At 45.8% G+C, this 18,010-nt stretch overlaps 1 protein-coding gene across 1 annotated transcript in view; it reads right to left on the bottom strand.

Moving 5' to 3' along the window:
- Window positions 1–8,248: 8,248 nt before the first annotated feature.
- LOC137533559 (Fc receptor-like protein 3) overlaps window positions 8,249–18,010 on the bottom strand; it is a 106,670-nt gene continuing 96,908 nt past the window's right edge. Inside the window, exons 7-9 of the mRNA XM_068254926.1 lie at window positions 12,803–12,868; window positions 9,680–9,705; window positions 8,249–8,500 (exon numbers count right to left, since the gene is read on the bottom strand). Coding sequence (XP_068111027.1) covers window positions 8,459–8,500; window positions 9,680–9,705; window positions 12,803–12,868 — 134 coding nt within the window. The 3' untranslated portion in view covers window positions 8,249–8,458. The remainder of the gene's footprint in view (window positions 8,501–9,679; window positions 9,706–12,802; window positions 12,869–18,010) is intronic.

The following is an 18,010-nucleotide window of genomic DNA, read 5'->3' as shown; positions in this document are numbered from 1 at the left end:
TCCCACCCCAGCTGTCACACACTGATTGCTATTAGACTAAGAGGGCCACAGAGTCCACAACCTCCCCAACACCTTAATATCTAGTTATCTGGCTTGCAGTCACTGCTATGTATCCCCTTTTCTTATTTATTTCTGCTTCAAACACAATTAGGAATGACAGCTCAATGAATTCTGCGCCCCCTCCTACACTGCGCCCTGAGGCTGGAGCCTCTCCAGCCTATGCCTCGGCACGGCCCTGACCGGGAGCTGCTGGCTATTAAGTTGGCCTTTGAAGAGTGGCCTCACTGGCTGGAAGGGGCAGAACATACTGTCACGGTTTACACAGACCACAAGAACTTAGAGTACATTGAAGGGGCCAAGAGGCTCAGTCTCCGACAGGCCCGCTGGTCTTTATTTTTCTCTAGGTTCAAATTTATTATTACATATATGCCAGGCAGCAAGAACGTCAAGGCTGACGCCTTATCTAGATGCTTCGAACCCGAGATAGTGCAACATTCAACTTCAGAGACCATACTACCTCAAAAGGTGGTTTTAGCAGTTACTGACACCTGGGACAACTGGGCCACTATTCTGCATGATTATCAACAAGATATCCCTGAAGGGAAACCTGCAGGGGTTATGTTTGTACCGCTTCCTTTCGCCTCCAACTCCTTCAACTCTTTCACTCACATAAAAATGCTGGGCATCCTGGGGCTGCCCGAACTCAGGATTTGCTTGCCAAGTGTGTGTGGTGGCCTTCCCTGGCATTAGATTGTAAGGAGTTTGTGAGGGAGTGTGCTGTTTGTGACAAAAAAGTAAGCCCTCTCGTCAGGCATCAGTGGGTACACTACAACCCCTGCCAGTTCCAAACGAACCTTGGACCCACTTGTCCATGGATTTTGTGGGTGAACTCCCTAGGTCAGAGGGGAAAACGGTCATTTGGGTGGTAGTCGATAGGTTCAGTAAGATGGCTCATTTTATTCCGTTAAAAGGACTCCCCTCAGCTCAAGAGTTGGCTGATCTCTTTGTTCGGCACGTTTTCTGGCTGCATGGCATTCCGGAAAATGTGGTGTCAGATAGGGGAGTCCAGTTCGTTTCAAAGTTTTGGAGGGCTTTTTGTCACCAGTTGGGCATGAACCTTTCGTTCTCATCGGGCTACCACCCACAGACCAATGGGCAGACAGAGAGAGTCAACCAGTCCTTGGAGCAATTCCTCAGGTGTTATGTGGCCGCCGCTCAGTCGGATTGGGTCAATTCTTGCCGTTTGCGGAATTTGCACACAATAACCTGAAAAGCTCTTCCACTGGGTTTTCTCCATTTCAGGTAGTGTCAGGAAAATCTCCTAAGTTTGCTCCACTACCCGTGGTTTCAACACCTTTCCCGGCCTTGGAAGATTGGCAAAAGGCCTTAAAGGAGATTTGGAGGTTGGTCAAAGACAACCTGGGTAGGGCATTTCAGACACAAAAGAAACAGGCGGACAAGAGGCGATCTATAGAGTGGAACTTTTCACCAGGGGACATGGTTTGGGTGTCCACTCTGTATTTAGCCTTGAAGCAACCGTCACCGAAGTTGGGTCCCTGATTTATTGGCCCATACCCAGTGTCCAGAAAGATCAATGCAGTCACATATGTAACTGACCTCCATGCTAGTATGAGAGGGGTAAGGTCATTTCATGTTTCTTTACTGAAACCTGCGGTGCATGTGAGTTCCTCTCCCCTCCCCCATCCCCCCCCCCCGGTGATGGTCGATGGCCAACCAGAATACGAGATCGAAAGAATTTTGGATTCTCGTTTTGTACAGAATTCTGTACAATACCTGGTTCATTGGAAGGGTTATGGGCCAGAGGAAAGATCTTGGGTGCCGAGTCATCGTCTCCATGCTGAGGAGTTAAGACAAGACTTTCATAAGGCACATCCCGAGAAGCCTTGTAGGAAGTGTCCGGAGTCCACTCCTCAAGGGGGGGGGGTGCTGTAACATACGGCGGGGATGCCGCCGTGGTGGAGAGCGTCATGTCAGCCATCTCCGCATGCCAGCCAGCGGCGGCCCCCGCCTCGCTCTCACAGACAGGTCCTTCGGCCGCACATAGGGCATGGGCTACGCGTGCGTGCGCCCGGCGGCAGGACCTTTATGCAGCTAGATGGAGAGTCAGCTGACTCGCCGGTCAGCTGACTCCAGCTAGCTGCCGGATTGGCTGGGCGGCTGGGTGGCGCTGCAGAAGCGCTCCCAGCATAAAAGGAGCTGTTTGTCAGTTGCTCCTCGTCTGCTGTCGTGAATACCTCGTGTGCTAGCGCTCAGACCTTAGACTAGATCCCTGGTGTTGATGCTAAGGATTCGACACCAAGATTAGGACATTGCTGATATTGTATTTGATTTCCTGTGTATGATTCTCGGCTAACTCTGACACTGATCCTGCTTTCTGACTCTGTACTTCTGCCTATCTGCCTTAACTGTTGCTGAACCTTTTGCCTGATTGCCGACTACTCTCTTGCCTTACGATTTTGTACCGATACTTACCTCTCTGTTGCTGAACCTTCTGCCTGATTACCGACTACTCTCTTGCCTTATGATTTTGTACCGATACTTACCTCTCTGTTGCCAACTCGATTAGTCTGACTCCTCTACTCTCACCAGTGGGCCCTTGTCTCTGGTGAGGGGCTCTGTACTGTTAGGGCCCTCCAGCTCCTCTGGAAAGGTACAGCCAAGCCTATCAGTACTACTGTTGCACCAAACACTACTATACTAGTAGTAGTAATACTAGTATAGCAGAGGAATACAATAATGTGTTATTGTATTCCTCTGCTATACTAGTATTATTGGTGATTATGCAGGTCACCACATAATCTAATATAGAGTCTGCATTATTGGTGATTCTGCAGATCACCATATAATCAGACATTTGAGTCGCTACACAATACTTTTACAGCTTAATTTTACGTTTGAGCAACCCTACCGTATGAAATTGTAATTGCATTGTGTGTGAGGCGTTTGTCATACGTTGGCCTAAAGCACGCAGCTGACCCAACGTACGAAAACGCCAGTGCAAGTAGCTCGACAGCAGAGTGGCTAACAGTATCGTTCAGAACGACTGTTAGTGGTTTTGCTTCACTACAGTGTAAGATTGCAATTGTGCGTGTGTGTGCGTGGCGTTCCCGTATTCGGCCTAAAGCGCAAAGCTGACCCGAATACGAAAACGCGGATTGTGCGCTGAGACTCGACAGCCGAGTGGAAGTGTCTAGCAACAGCTAGTGGTGGCAGTGAGAAGTGTTTAAGGGGTCCCAGCCTTGTTTGTAGCTTGACTAAGGCTGCTTCCCCTCTCGATCTGGTCAAACCAGCAGTCGGGAACCGTGTACGCAGGCGTGCCGCGGGCCGGTTCCTGACAGTACCTGTTCAGGAATGCCTCTCCACCATTTCCAGCAGCACATACTTCCCGAGCTGTGGGCTGTGAAATTGTCAGGCAGCTCTGTGTGTGCCCTGGCTTATTGCAGTTGAATTGAGCATGATTACTCTTGGGATTCCCAGGTACATATAGTAATAATTTTGATTGGCCAATTCTATGTGTACCAACACAATCTATTCATAGTATTTAAAATGTGTCGGCTGTCATACTACATGGGAGTAGTAACATTGGTCAGTCATTGGCCAATCAAAATTGGATGTGTACCAGGTTTTAGTCAGGCATCTGCAGAGTTTTCTGTTAACCCCTTCAGTTGTATTGCCTCAGGCATTGTGACAACTTTTTAAACAAAATGTTTTAACTGCGCTAGCTTTGCTTGGTGAAGAAGGTAGCAACTTTGCTTACTTGGTCACCACGTAGTATATTCAGAGCTAAGGATAAATGATAAAATTATTGCTATAGGAACGTTTTGTGTAAAATATGTGCACCTTCGTTAACCACCAGTGTAAATCTCAGCCAGAACAGGATCACAATAGCATTTCCATGCTGTTTACATGTCGCAAAAAATATATAGTTAATTAGCGCTTCCCTAAAAACTGACCCTAAATCCTAGGTGGGGATACTAGACTGAGTTCCACTGAGGAATATTTATGATTTGCTCACACTACAAAAATAAATAAAAACAGCCATTTAAATTGTGTGTTACTGTAATTTTGTGTGCATCATTGAAGATTGCATTGCATTTTTATATTTGTTTTCTTTGTCTTCTACCTGCATTTTTAAGCTTTTAAATAAGAACTACAACCTAGATCAGTGGTGCTCAACCTTTTTTGGCCCGAGGGCCGAACTTCAAATCAAGAAAAATCTCGAGGGCCGGAACACATGCATACAAAATTTCGATTTTAAACTTTTAACGTTTTTCTAGTAACAGTTAACATGGTGTTGGAAATGGAAAGAAAACGACAATATAAGAATTGTTGTACTCACCATTTGATGCACATTTTCTTAATGAGAAGTTTGCGGCTGTTTTTCAGAAACCAATTTCTGGATATTTGGCTCCAAATTGTGGGGCTGAGGGGGCTGTCGACTCTGTGTGGGGCTGAGGGGGCTGTCGGCTCTGTGTGGGGCTGAGGGGGCTGTCGGCTCTGTGTGGGGCTGAGGGGGCTGCTGGCTCTGTGTGGGGCTGAGGAGGCTGCCCGCGGTGTCTTGCGGAGGAGGAGAGGATAGGGTGGTATTGCGCAGCACTAACTTATCGGCTGAGGCTGTCCGCGGTGTCCTGCGGAGGAGAGGATTGGGTGGTATTGTTGTGTCGCACTCGGCAGGTATTGCGTAGTCCCGCGCATACACCAGCGTGAGCTCCGTATTCAGCCCCGGGTAGCGCTGGGATAGTTAGAAACCCTCGCTCATTGGTTACTGCAGGAACCTTCCTCCAATAGGAATAAGGCTGATTCCTATTGGAGGAAGGTTCCTGCAGTAACCAATGAGCGAGGCTTTCTAACTATCCCAGCGCTACCCGGGGCTGAATACGAGCACACGCGGGTGTATGCGCGGGACTACTTACCTGCCGAGTGCCGATACTTATAACTGTAACAATACCACCCGATCCTCTCCCTCCGCAGGACACGGCCGCGTGGGCCAGAGAAACTCGCCTCGCGGGCCACAAATGGCCCGCGGGCCGTAGGTTGGGCACAGCTGACCTAGATGAATCATTGTGTCACTGTCTTTAAAGCAAACATGTCAAACTCTGGCCCATGGGTCACATCTGGCCCCCAGAGCCATCACATTTGTGGTTTCCCCAATTTGCAATATGTTTGGTCCACTCTAGAGCACAAGCGAAGCTGTATTGGAGGTGAGGCCCTAGATGACCAGGAAAGCCATATGTGGGAGGTAGGGGGAAATCAATAAACACCAGGTAACTGTACGGGGGGGGGGGGGGGTCACTGGACACCGGGAAACTGTATAGGGGAGGGTGGGAGAACCACTAGACACCAGGGAACTGTATAAAGGGGGGGGGCATTTCAACACCCGGGAACTTTATACGGGAAGGTGGTGGCTACTAGATATTGAGGTGGGCCCATGACTTGCTCCCACTCTTCAATTCCGGACCACTTTGTATTTGAGTTTGGCACCCCTGCATTAGAGTGTGGCTGTTTAGAAGCTTTCAAGGAATGAGAGAGAACAGAATTTTTGTATGGGGAAATTATTATATTTGTGATTAATAGCTCAAGGAATGAAATCTCACACACTTTCACAATATGGAAGATGTATATTAATGTCATTGAACATTTCTTTAACTGGATTTCAGTTCCTTTCCACATCACCAGTAAATCATCAGTAAATCTCAACCAGAACTCCACAAATATTGATACCCATCTACTTTATAGACATGACACTGTTTCCATAACCAAGATGGAAGCAAACATATGAAGGTGCATATTCTGCCCCACTGAAGTACCCTGGATCTTAGATTTTTGGATTTAAATTTTATGCTTGTGCATATCTCTACTTAACATATCCCTACTTCATCCACACTACAGGCTGGGTTGGCCCTAGAGCTGCGCAGCCGAACTCGCGGCTATGCGGACTGCGCAGCCGCGGGCAGCTCATGCGGCCATGTTTGTAGAGGCAGGAGAGCCCGACCCGGGCAGTGAGGTCGGGAGCCGGCCCAGGGAAAGGCACGGAGGGCGCGGACAGCGTCCTCCGTGCCTTCAAATATGTTGCAGGTATTTAACTGTTTTTTTTATTTGGCCTCGGAAGTCCTGTAATAGTGATGGAAATAAGAAGAAATGGTCAATGGGTAATTCTGTCTTGCATTCAAATTTGATGCAAATTGCATATAAGTAGAAACCGTGTCAACAGGAAGTACATGTGATTGGTCCAGTTCCAAGCTGCATACAATTTCCATTAAATTATCATGCAAGTAGGAATTATTAGCATCTCATTGACCGTCTCTGAAAGCAAGGTGTTGGTAGTGATAATGGGTGGTGGACCTTGATCATCTACCAAATGGACTTCTCTATCTTTCGTATGTTCCTCATACCTTCAATGATCAGACCAATACCAAATGCCTTCTTTTTCTTCTTCTTCTCCCTTCCTATAGCGAATTTACTAAAATCTTTACACAAAAAATGGCAGTTTTTACGCCATCCCCCATAATTCCTGCTCCTCAGGCCTTTAGCCTTTTTGGCCATAAGGCTTTTGTTGGACATCTTCTGCACACCATTTGGGACTAGTGAGTAGTGGCAATTGGAGATTGACACATTTATCTCTCCTCAATTCATCTACCTTCCATAGCAGTAAGAGAGAAGGGCTGAGATCCCAGCCCGCAGTGTCGGTAATCTTCTTTGTACTGTACTTGTGGGACTGGGCTCAATTTACCTGGTGTCAGGCTCTGCATCTGCTGGTGACATCGCTGTGAATACGATTCATTAACTTCCTCTCTTCATCAGCAGATGTCAGTATAAACTCATCGTGAATCATGTTATTTCTCTGCCTGCCAGCAGAGGGCTCACTCTTCCAGAACTTGTTCTCCTCTACAGACTATTGTTGGGAGGAGATTTGGATGATCACCTGATGTCTCTGCACAAGGATAAAAGCAAAGCCTGAGCATTACTCCAGTGCTAGCTCATCTTATCTGTGACCTGGCCCTCCCAGCTGGAGTTCTGGCCCTTGTATCTTGAATCTTGTATCCTGTTATCCTGTGTTCTTGATTTCCTGTGTATGACCTCTAGCCTTGTTCTCGACAATTCTTTGCCTAGCGACTACATTGTATGGTTTGATATCCTGGTTAATGTTTTGCCTGTATGACTGCCCGTTAGCTTGCTCCTTCTGTACTGCAAATTATCTCTTGTATATATTGTAAATATTCATTGTGTGTATATATAAATCAGGTTCTGGGGTCTGTGTGCACACAGCAATATATATATATATATATATATATATATATATATATATATATATATATATATATATATATATATATATATATATATATATATATATATATCTTGTCACTATCTGTCTCTCAAAGGAGCTCACAATCTAATCCCTACCATTGCCATATGTCTATATTACAAGACAAGACAAGACAAATAACATTTATATTGCGCTTTTCTCCTTGCGGACGCAAAGCTCCAGAGCAGAGCAGCAGCCACTAGGGCGCGCTCTATTGGCAGTAGCAGTGTAAGGGAGACTTGCCAAAGGTCTCCTACTGAATTAGTGCTGGCTTACTGAACAGGCAGAGCTGAGATTCGAACCCTGGTCTCCTGTGTCAGAGGCAGAGCCCTTAACCATTACACCATCATATTATGTAGTGTAAGTACTGTAGTCTAGGGCCAATTTTTTTTTTTTTTTTTTTAGGGGGAGCCAATTAACTTATCCATATGTTTTTGGAATGTGGGAGGAAACCGGAGTGCCCGGAGGAAACCCACGCAGACACAGAGAGAACATACAAACTCTTTGCAGATAGTGCCCTGGCTGGGATTCGAACCAGGGACCCAGCGCTGCAAGGCGAGAGAGCTAACCACTACGCCACCATGCTGCCCATGAGATTATCATTGCATAGTATTGTCATTGCTGTGCATGAGATTAATGTACATTGCTGGTCACGTTCCTTTTGTGTTCTTGGTTAATAAACTCACATTATTCATGTACGCCTTGTCTCAGTATTTCAGTCATTTCCTGAACAGTGACACTTTCATTTGGTTGCAGCATTCATGCATTGCTCATAAAGTGTCTCATGCTGGAGGTGCAATGCATGAATTGTACGCAATCCTTAAACCTGGCAGCTAAGACATCCTTGTGCACTGGTGTGTTTTGTGGACTTTTAATTTTTTTACGCCATGGGATTTCTGCAATCTGAGTACCATTCATCAATGTTCTTTCTCGCTGTCTATAAGCTTAGAATATCATAGAAATACCTTCTTGTGTTTATTATATATGGATTTTATAGCTTAGCTTTGCTTTAGGGATAAAGCCCTCCACAACATGTCACCATTGTTTCTAGATTTGTAAAGCCCAGAAGAGAAGGGAAATTCTGTACTTCTCAAACACAGGTAGAGGAGATCTCGGAGCTGGGTTGGATTGTTACCAACTCTCTCCTCTGGTTCTGATTTCAGAGTAGACAACCTGCAGGAAAAAGACATAAATAATTTGAGCCACGGTGTATGAATGCAATGTAAGCACATACTGTTCCCTCTAGTGAATGTGATTTCTTGTGCACAGTTGCAAGTGCCTGTAACAATACCTATATATACAAGCAGTGGCATCCTGAAGTATCCACCATGCTCACTGTATTACCCCCTCATCTAGCCTACCATTTCCACTCTTAAGATCTCCCCCCCCCCCACACACAAACACACACCTGCTCACCTAACCCAGTATTCTACTGTGTGGCCCCTGTCTATCCATCCAACTTTCCACAGTATGTGAGATCCCTTCACCTACTTGATCGCTTTCAGCGCATTGCACAGTTTCTATGAACATATGCACAGTTTCTGTGAACTGCGCAAGCACAGAATGCTCCCGTCAACGGGAGCGCGACCAATGAGGCGCGCAGCCCTGGGATCACACATGTAGCTTTTGGAAGGATGGCAAGGGGCCAAAAGGGTTACAGAGAGCTGAAATAATCCTCAGGTAAGTTAAACTGGACACATTACTTTCCCTTTAGGTTCAAAGGAAACCTGAGACAAAGTATATAAAATAATTTATACTTACCTGGGGCTTCCTCCAGCCCCATGAACTCTCTGGGCTTCCTCGCCGTCCTCCCTGGAGGAAGCTCCAGGTAAGTATACATTTTTCTATATACTTGGTCTTAGGTACCATTTAGCCCATTATTCCCATTCCCTCAACACCTCTCACATTAATTGCTTGCTGCACCCGCCATGTAGCCTTTTTTATTATCTCACTTTTTGCCATTTTTATTCCCAGTAGGTATTCCTATACCTAACACTAATGGTAACCTCTCCCTTGCTACTACCTCTCCCACCTCACCACTAGAAATGAGCGAGAACATTCTCACCCATCCCTACCCACCACCATTCCCCATAAATTAAAGCTTGCTCTCAACCTTTGCCTTGTTCATCTAAAATGCTAAACTTCTCACCTAAGTTTCATCTAAGTAAAAAGTCAAGCCCCCTCAAAGAATGTGTTACATAAAAAAAGAAAACTTCATACAAAAAAGGGCTCCCAACTCAAACATCACCTTGCCACCTCCACCTCCTTACAATAAGGAGGCCTCCACATATCCCATTAGGACAAGCTTCTACAAAAAGCCCCACTATAGCTAGAATAAGTCAGGTTACTTACATTATCAGTGACTGTAGATGGAGATACTGAAAAGAAGTGGAATGACTATTATTTTCATGTCACATACAGGAGATATATTTCAGAAGACACATATAATGAATATAATTATGATTTACAGTATTCACATTATAAATGCTATAAAGTGTAAAATATATATCTGTTATTACTTCCTTAACACCCAACTGAATCAGAAAAACTGGGCTGGTGGTAGGTTTAATTTAAAATATTTCTAAAGATGATAATTTAAATAAACACAGGGCTATTGCTTACTACTAGTCAATAGGCCCGAAAGCGTAGTAGAATTTCCAGAAAAACATTGTATTGGCATAGGGACAGAGGAGGTCTAGTCCTACCAGATCTATATAATTACGACCATGCAGCTAGGATTGCGCAATTTGCCCTGATCTTCTCCAAATATAACCCACCCCTGTGGCCCCAGATTGAAAATGATATACTGGCGCCTCTCAGCCTACCCTCTCTCCTATGGTCCACTAATACAAAAATAGCAACACTCAAGTCAATCTCTCCAGTGTCATATCATGCTCTCTCCCTATGGCAGGGGTCTCAAACTCGCGGCCCGCGGGCCATTTGCGGCCCTCGATACAATATTTTGTGGCCCTCGCCGGCAAAAGCTTCCTTATAGTTTGCTTCAGTGCTCCCAAGTAATCCGCCGCATCCCCGCCACTAAACGAGGGCTGCAGAGCCCCCAAATCGCCCGGGGGGTAATCCGCCGGCATTTCCTGGAAGGGCACCGCCTCTCCCCGCCCCTTTCTGTGAAGGAAGAGTGAGAGGAGCGGGCAGAGGCGGCGATGCACCGCGATTGTGAAATTCCTTATGCGGCCCAGCCTCATCCTGACTTTGCCTCCTGCGGCCCCCCAGGTAAATTGAGTTTGAGACTCCTGCCCTATGGTATAGAGTCAGATTCACTAAGAGGCTGCAATCAGCTCTCTCCCCTCTCACCCAAATTTTTAATAACCCAGCTTTTCTCCCTGGGATGGAGTCTGGCTCCTTCACATGGTGGAAAAACAACAATTACACCCATTTACACCATTTCTTGGTGAGGGAGAACTCCCTACCTGGGAGCAATTTAGAGATACACATAGATTTCCTTCTGCTGAATTTTTCCCAGCATTACAGATATACCACTTCCTTAAATCCATCCCACGTCACGAGCTGCTAAGGGGCCTACTGCTGTCAAACACTTCGAAAGATGGTGTGAACACTCTCCCCTGACAGGGGGTCTTATTTCTTATCTTTATTTGATTCTGCCGCAACCTCTAGAAACAACAAAACTTAAATCAATGCTACAGTGGGAAGCTGACTTTAACACTTCTTTGACCATTCCCCAATGGACTAAATGCTGCCTCACTATTAACAAAGGTAGCAGCTACTACTCTCACATAGAAACGAGCTTGAAGGTTCTACATAGAACCCACATCACACCAGCAATGCTACATGTAATGGACAGCAGTAGGCCCAAAACATGCTTTAGACAATGCGGTAGAGAGGGTAATCACTCCCATATCTGGTGGTTTTGCCCAAAAGTCAAGGACTACCGGTCTTCAATTATAGCTCTTATCAGTTCAGTCCTAGAAAGAGACACATCCCCAGACCCATTTATGCTATTGCTTGGTAATAAACCCAAACAATGGAAATTTCCGTCACATCGTTTAGCCCAACACATCACCAAAGCAGCCAAGCTTCATATAGCCAGAATGTGGCAAAAACCTATGCTTTCCCTTGATATGACAATATCTATAGTTACAGATATCTTGACTTCAGAGAGATTAATTGCAATAAGCAATGACACAATGGACGTGTTTACTAAAACTTGGCAGCCTTGGCTGTATTACATAGATAACCCAGGCCTCCGGTCTCTAGTACTGACACCCTGATCTCATTTCGCAAGTCGCCATCAATTAGATTAATAACTTATAATATTGTATTGATTTTCTAATGCCTCCTGAGCCATACACCATGATTGTGTTGTGCCTTTGAACCCATGTGTGGAATGTTTTGTAACATTTCTTATGTTGAAATCTTCTGTTCTCTCTCCTTTTAGGGGAATACGTTATTGGCTGTTATTGTTAAAATGAGCAATGTGTTCAATAAAACTTTTTGAAACTAAAACTAGTCATTAGATCTCACTGTGCACAGCTCTCACTTTCAGTAGGTAGTGGATGGAGGGGCCTTGACCTCACTGAATTAGTGACAGGTATATGCATGTGCCACCTTGTATTAGCTACATTCACAGTGGAGTAAGAACAGGATAGCAACGCAGCACGGGAAAAGTTGCATCGCACATTATGTCTGTGGTGCATACAGGGACGGCACTTCCATAGAGGCAAAGGGGGAAACTTGCTGCAGGGCCCCAGAGCCAGTAGGGGTCCCCCAAGGTGCCCCCCAACTTACCTGCAATGGAGTAATGAAAGACTGACAGAGGTGCGCCCCTCTACCGAGGAAATCGCAGGAGCCCCAAAGGGTACAGTTAAGTTGAGGTGTGATCTGGGGGAAGGCGGGTAGCCGGCTCAGTGGCCCTGGGGGAAATTTGGCTGCAAGGGCCCCAATACCATTTTTGGTCGGGAGGGTCTGTCAGGGGGCCCCCACGTTAATCTTGCTCGGGAGCCCCATTATTACTAGAACCAGCCCTGCACACATACAGTACATAGAAAGTATGCCTCATTGCAACTATTAACCTCACGTTATGCGGTAACATACTGCATGCATCACATTATTGCCAACGGCACCATTGCACCGATCTGCCAATGTGAACAATACATTTACAATATAATCATATTGCGGTGTGGAAGTAGTCTAAAGTTCCGTCTCTGACAGCCATTGATGTGGTGATTAGGGGTGATCAATGAGATGCAAGTATTTTCATGTTCATGCAAATCTATGTAAATATATGCTGCTTGAAAATGGAGCAATCAGTTTAAACCTGGGTGGGACTTCATTGGTCTGTTTTCAAGCTGTATATATTTGCATAAAAAATTACACACATTTGCATAAACTTGGAAATATTTGCATTCTAGTTTAAAAAAATATGTTTATCGATACCTGTCCCTTAAGTTTGGATAACTGCATATTAAAGTAGTAGTAGCTGCCAGTGGGGGAGCTCACCTTTATTTCTGATTGCTAGTGTGGCATAACATAATTCTTCTTCGACACTGAAGTTTGTGACAGGCTCTGCAAACACACAGAAAATGCAAATTAATTAAAAAAAGGAAGTGAATAGCTACAACAAGGAAGGAAAGGAAATTACTAGTATTTGTGTAAAGCATGACTGGAACATAACAATAAAGCAAAAAGTTGCACGCCACTTATGGTAGTTAATATGGCTATGTACAGTGTGCTAGGGAAACAAGGAAAATGTACAATTGAGGAGGTATATTCCCTTAAAATAACACCATTGTCATATTATAAATCACCTCAATTAATTAAAGCTGAACCAATGCAATTGTATTCAAAATTGCAAACATTTATTAATCATAGGCAACATTATACATATTCAGGCCATAAAAGCAATTAAAAACCTTCCTGGCGGTAAGCCCGAGCTGAGCTCGGGCTATGCCGCCGGAAGGCACCGCTCAGGCCCCGCTGGGCCGATTTGCATAATTTTTTTTTGCCACACGCAGCTAGCACTTTGCTAGCTGCGTGTGCAATCTGATCGCCGATTCGCCGCTATCTGTCGCGCCGCAGCCGCCCCCCCCCCAGACCCCGAGCGCTGCCTGGCCAATCAGTGCCAGGCAGTGCTGAGGGGTAGATCGGAGTCCCCTTTGACGCCACGGCGTCGAGGATGTCGGTGATGTCATCCCGTCAGCGTCGCCGTCGCTGAGCAGCGGCTATCATGTAGCGAGACCTTGTCTCGTTACATGAAAAAAAAAAAACTTTAAAAAAAACGGCTTTGCTGCCCCCTGGCGGATTTTAATAAACCGCCAGGAGGGTTAACAAAAGGACCAGAGGCACATACCGACCAGAATGACAGCTAATATTATAATAATGAGCAACAGACAGACCTCTCCAGTATGGGCTAATTAAGCCCGTAGAAGAGTATGACCCGAGTCATATAGTGAATGCATAGAGTATATTACATATCAAACAGTGCAGTACCATTCATTTAGACATATATATCAATAAATCATGAATCAATAAAGTGCCTGTGCAAAATCAATATAATGTAGTAATCCTCTATAACACAATAGTGAGAATGAGCTCCAATGCAATGGCAGTGCAACCCTTGTGGAGCGATATTACCTGCAGTGACACCATTCAATCCCAATAATTAGATAAGAATGGGGAGGAGAGTCAGTGCAAAATGATGTCCTTAATGCATAGCTTGGTCTTGAAGACCACTTCGTCAGAAGGACCCGTGCTGGATGTCACACTTAAAATACTGTATGTACCTAGGCTTGTTGGAGTGAGTACCTCAAGGACCTCAAGGATACCCTAATAGTGGACCCAGGCATTTGATCAAAGCTGCCTCCATGCTGGATCTGTGGCTCTTGCTTCAGTTCTAAAAGATATCAATCCCATGCCCTCACCTATCACACAAACCTGGGAGGACACACCCACAGCCAACTGCCTGCACTCTTGCTGGTTTATGTGATGTCAAAGGTTGGATCCATGGTGTTTAGTCAACTTAGAACTGAAGCTTTTGTCACATTTACAACATACACTTATTGATTTGTGTGATAGATTGGGATGTGGTAATGTTCTAGGCCAGGGGTGGGCAAACTTTTTACATCAAGGGCCACATTGAGTTTTGAAAATGGGCCGGGGGCCGCAGCAAAAAATGGGCGTGGCCATGTCCGGATGTGGGCGGTGACATAGCAGGAAAGGGTGTGGCCATGACAGGATGTGGGTGGTAACAGGAAAAGGGATGCTGGCAGGGAGTGAGAGAGTGTGAGAGAGCTCAGACAGATAGGAGTGCATAATAAACTGTTTTTTCTGAACTACTGAACTAACCTTAAATGTCAAATGTCCCCCACAAATGTTATAAGCTTGCCAGCACAGATCCCCCCACAAATGCTATGAGACTGCCAGCACAGATCCTCCACAAATGCTATAAGCTTGCCAGCACAGATCCCCCCACAAATGCTATGAGATTGCCAGCACAGATCCCCCACAAATGCTATGAGACTGCCAGCACAGATCCCCCACAAATGCTATGAGACAGACTGCCAGCACAGATCCCCCACAAATGCTATGAGACTGCCAGCACAGATCCCCCACAAATGCTATAAGCTTGCCAGCACAGATCCCCCCACAAATGCTATGAGATTGCCAGCACAGATCCCCCACAAATGCTATGAGACTGCCAGCACAGATCCCCCACAAATGCTATGAGACTGCCAGCACAGATCCCCCACAAATGCTATGAGATTGCCAGCACAGATCCCCCCACAAATGCTATGAGACTGCCAGCACAGATCCCCTCACAAAGGCTATAAGCTTGCCAGCACAGATCCCCTCACAAAGGCTATAAGCTTGCCAGCACAGATCCCCCCCACAAATGCTATGAGATTGCCAGCACAGATCCCCCACAAATGCTATGAGACTGCCAGCACAGATCCCCCCACAAATGCTATGAGATTGCCAGCACAGATCCCCCACAAATGCTATGAGATTGCCAGCACAGATCCCCCACAAATGCTATGAGATTGCCAGCACAGATCCCCCCACAAATGCTATGAGACTGCCAGCACAGATCCCCCACAAATGCTATGAGATTGCCAGCACAGATCCCCCACAAATGCTATGAGATTGCCAGCACAGATCCCCCCACAAATGCTATGAGACTGCCAGCACAGATCCCCCACAAATGCTATGAGACTGCCAGCACAGATCCCCCACAAATGCTATGAGATTGCCAGCACAGATCACCCCACAAATGCTATGAGACTGCCAGCACAGATCCTCCACAAATGCTATAAGCTTGCCAGCACAGATCCCCCCACAAATGCTATAAGCTTGCCAGCACAGATCCCCCCACAAATGCTATGAGATTGCCAGCACAGATCCCCCACAAATGCTATGAGACTGCCAGCACAGATCCCCCCACAAATGCTATGAGATTGCCAGCACAGATCCCCCACAAATGCTATGAGATTGCCAGCACAGATCCCCCACAAATGCTATGAGATTGCCAGCACAGATCCCCCACAAATGCTATGAGATTGCCAGCACAGATCCCCCACAAATGCTATGAGATTGCCAGCACAGATCCCCCCACAAATGCGATGAGATTGCCAGCACATGTTGAAAAATGGAAGGCAAAGTAGGATTACCTTCTCTCCGACCTCAATCCGACCTCCGCAGCAGCAGCAGCAGCCAGGCACGTGGTGTGTCCCCTCAGCGTGTCGGCCAGCCAGCCAGCCAGATGCAGCCCAGGCAGCAGCTGCCCCAGATCCGACCTCCTCCTCCATAGCAGCAGCAGCAGCCAGGCACGTGGCGTGTCCCCTCCGCGTGTCGGCCAGCCAGCCAGATGCAGCCCAGGCAGCAGCTGCCCCAGATCCGACCTCCTCCTCCTCCGTAGCAGCAGCAGCAGCAGCAGCAGCAGCCAGGCACGTGGCGTGTCCCCTCCTCGTGTCAGCCAGCCAGATGCAGCCCAGGCAGCCGCTGCCCCACACAGGTCCCTCAGGCAAGTCCACCAGGCCCCAGCATGCCCCAGCACACAACGCTCGCTTGCTCTGTCTTGATCCGACAGGCGGGCAGAGCGCAGCAAAATTGCGGCAATGGCTCCAGGCGGGGGGCGGAGTCAAGCAGCATGACGGAGCCACGCACCAGGGCACGCCACGGCCGCCGCCTCAGTCCCCCTGTCTGATTGCGTGCAACACGCTGCGGGGCGGATTTATTTCAAACGAAAAAAAAATAAAAATAAACAAGCTGCAGGCTTTGGGGGGCCGGATTGAGGATGTCCGCGGGCCGTATACGGCCCGCGGGCCGTAGTTTGCCCACCCCTGTTCTAGGCTAAGGTTGAAATCAAAACCACAGATGAAAGCAGGATAATTAGGCACATATGAAAAATGGACAAATTGGGCACTGCCATTCACTCTAATGTTAAAGCGGTATAAAACCCTGACATAATAAACAATAAAAACATGTTTTCCTACTTTTTATATGCCATACGGTTATCATATTTGCTTTTGTACATAAGTATTATTATTCATTTAGAAATAACAAGTTCCCAAAAGTACATTTTTTTGCTTTGTAGGTTGACTTTGCATTTTATTCATAACTGGTTTTATTCATTATGTATTGAAGGCAGAAATGCTTTCTGACTGTCTGTCTGTGTCCAGGAGCTTCTGCACAGTCAGAGAATGTGTCACATTCCTCACTTGATACAATTAAGTAAACACAAGATAACATTATCTCCACTTTGGATGCGATGCGTCCAGATTTCTCTGCACTGAACTTTTAAGTCCTGTGTGTAACCCTTTGAATGCTGGTTGTATATAATATGCTGTAAATACTTTTTTTTAGAGCAAAGAAAAAATGCTGGGTTTCATTCCGCTTTAAATATCGGCTATTGGGCGCAAAACTGGGCAATTCGGGCGCCATTAAATAGCGGGAAATTTTCCTTTGCAGAATTAGTGAGGTTTTTTTTTTTTATTGTTTCTAAATTTTTTTGACAATTATCATGTTTTGTAAATTATTGCTTTAACTGTTTTAACATTTTGAAATTTGTTTTGAGAATTTATAATTGATATTGAGTTGATAATTTATATTTAATTATAATTTTGTAAATTATAATTTTTAAATGTATTACCTTACAAATATACTGCTTTTTGTATTTGCATTATTTGCAGCAGAGAAGGGGGGTTTTAGGGTTAGGTAGCAGTAAGGGGGTCTTAGGGTTAGGCACCACCTGGGGGGTCTAATAGTTAGGCACCATCAGGGAAGTATTAGGGTTAGCCATGACCATGGGGGGGGGGGAAGGTCTTAGTGTTAAGCAACAACAGTGGAGTATTAGGGTTAGGTACCACCAGGAGGGTTCTTAGGGTTAGGCACTACCAGGGGAGTCTTGGGGTTAGGCACCACCAGGGGGGGGGGTTGAGAGGGTTAAGGACAGGTAGATGGAGGGTTCTGTGTGAGAGTAGGGTTAGGTTTAGTAGCAGTAGAATAGAATATACATAATATTTACCAATGTTTTACTATGCTTATTACGAATGTAAATATATTTTGTTTCTCATTATGTACTATTTACTATTTTGCGACTTTTAGTTTTACTCAGCACACTTTTTATTATTGTCATTTTAATATATTTATTATTCTACTAGCTGATGACCTGGCGTTGCCCGGGTATGTATTTGTCTGGTGTTGGCTGCT

Source organism: Hyperolius riggenbachi, chromosome 9 (genome assembly GCF_040937935.1).
Source record: "Hyperolius riggenbachi isolate aHypRig1 chromosome 9, aHypRig1.pri, whole genome shotgun sequence".
Lineage (NCBI taxonomy): Eukaryota > Metazoa > Chordata > Amphibia > Anura > Hyperoliidae > Hyperolius > Hyperolius riggenbachi.
The sequence above is the reverse complement of the archived record's forward strand: the minus strand, read 5'-3'. Positions and strand labels throughout refer to the sequence as shown.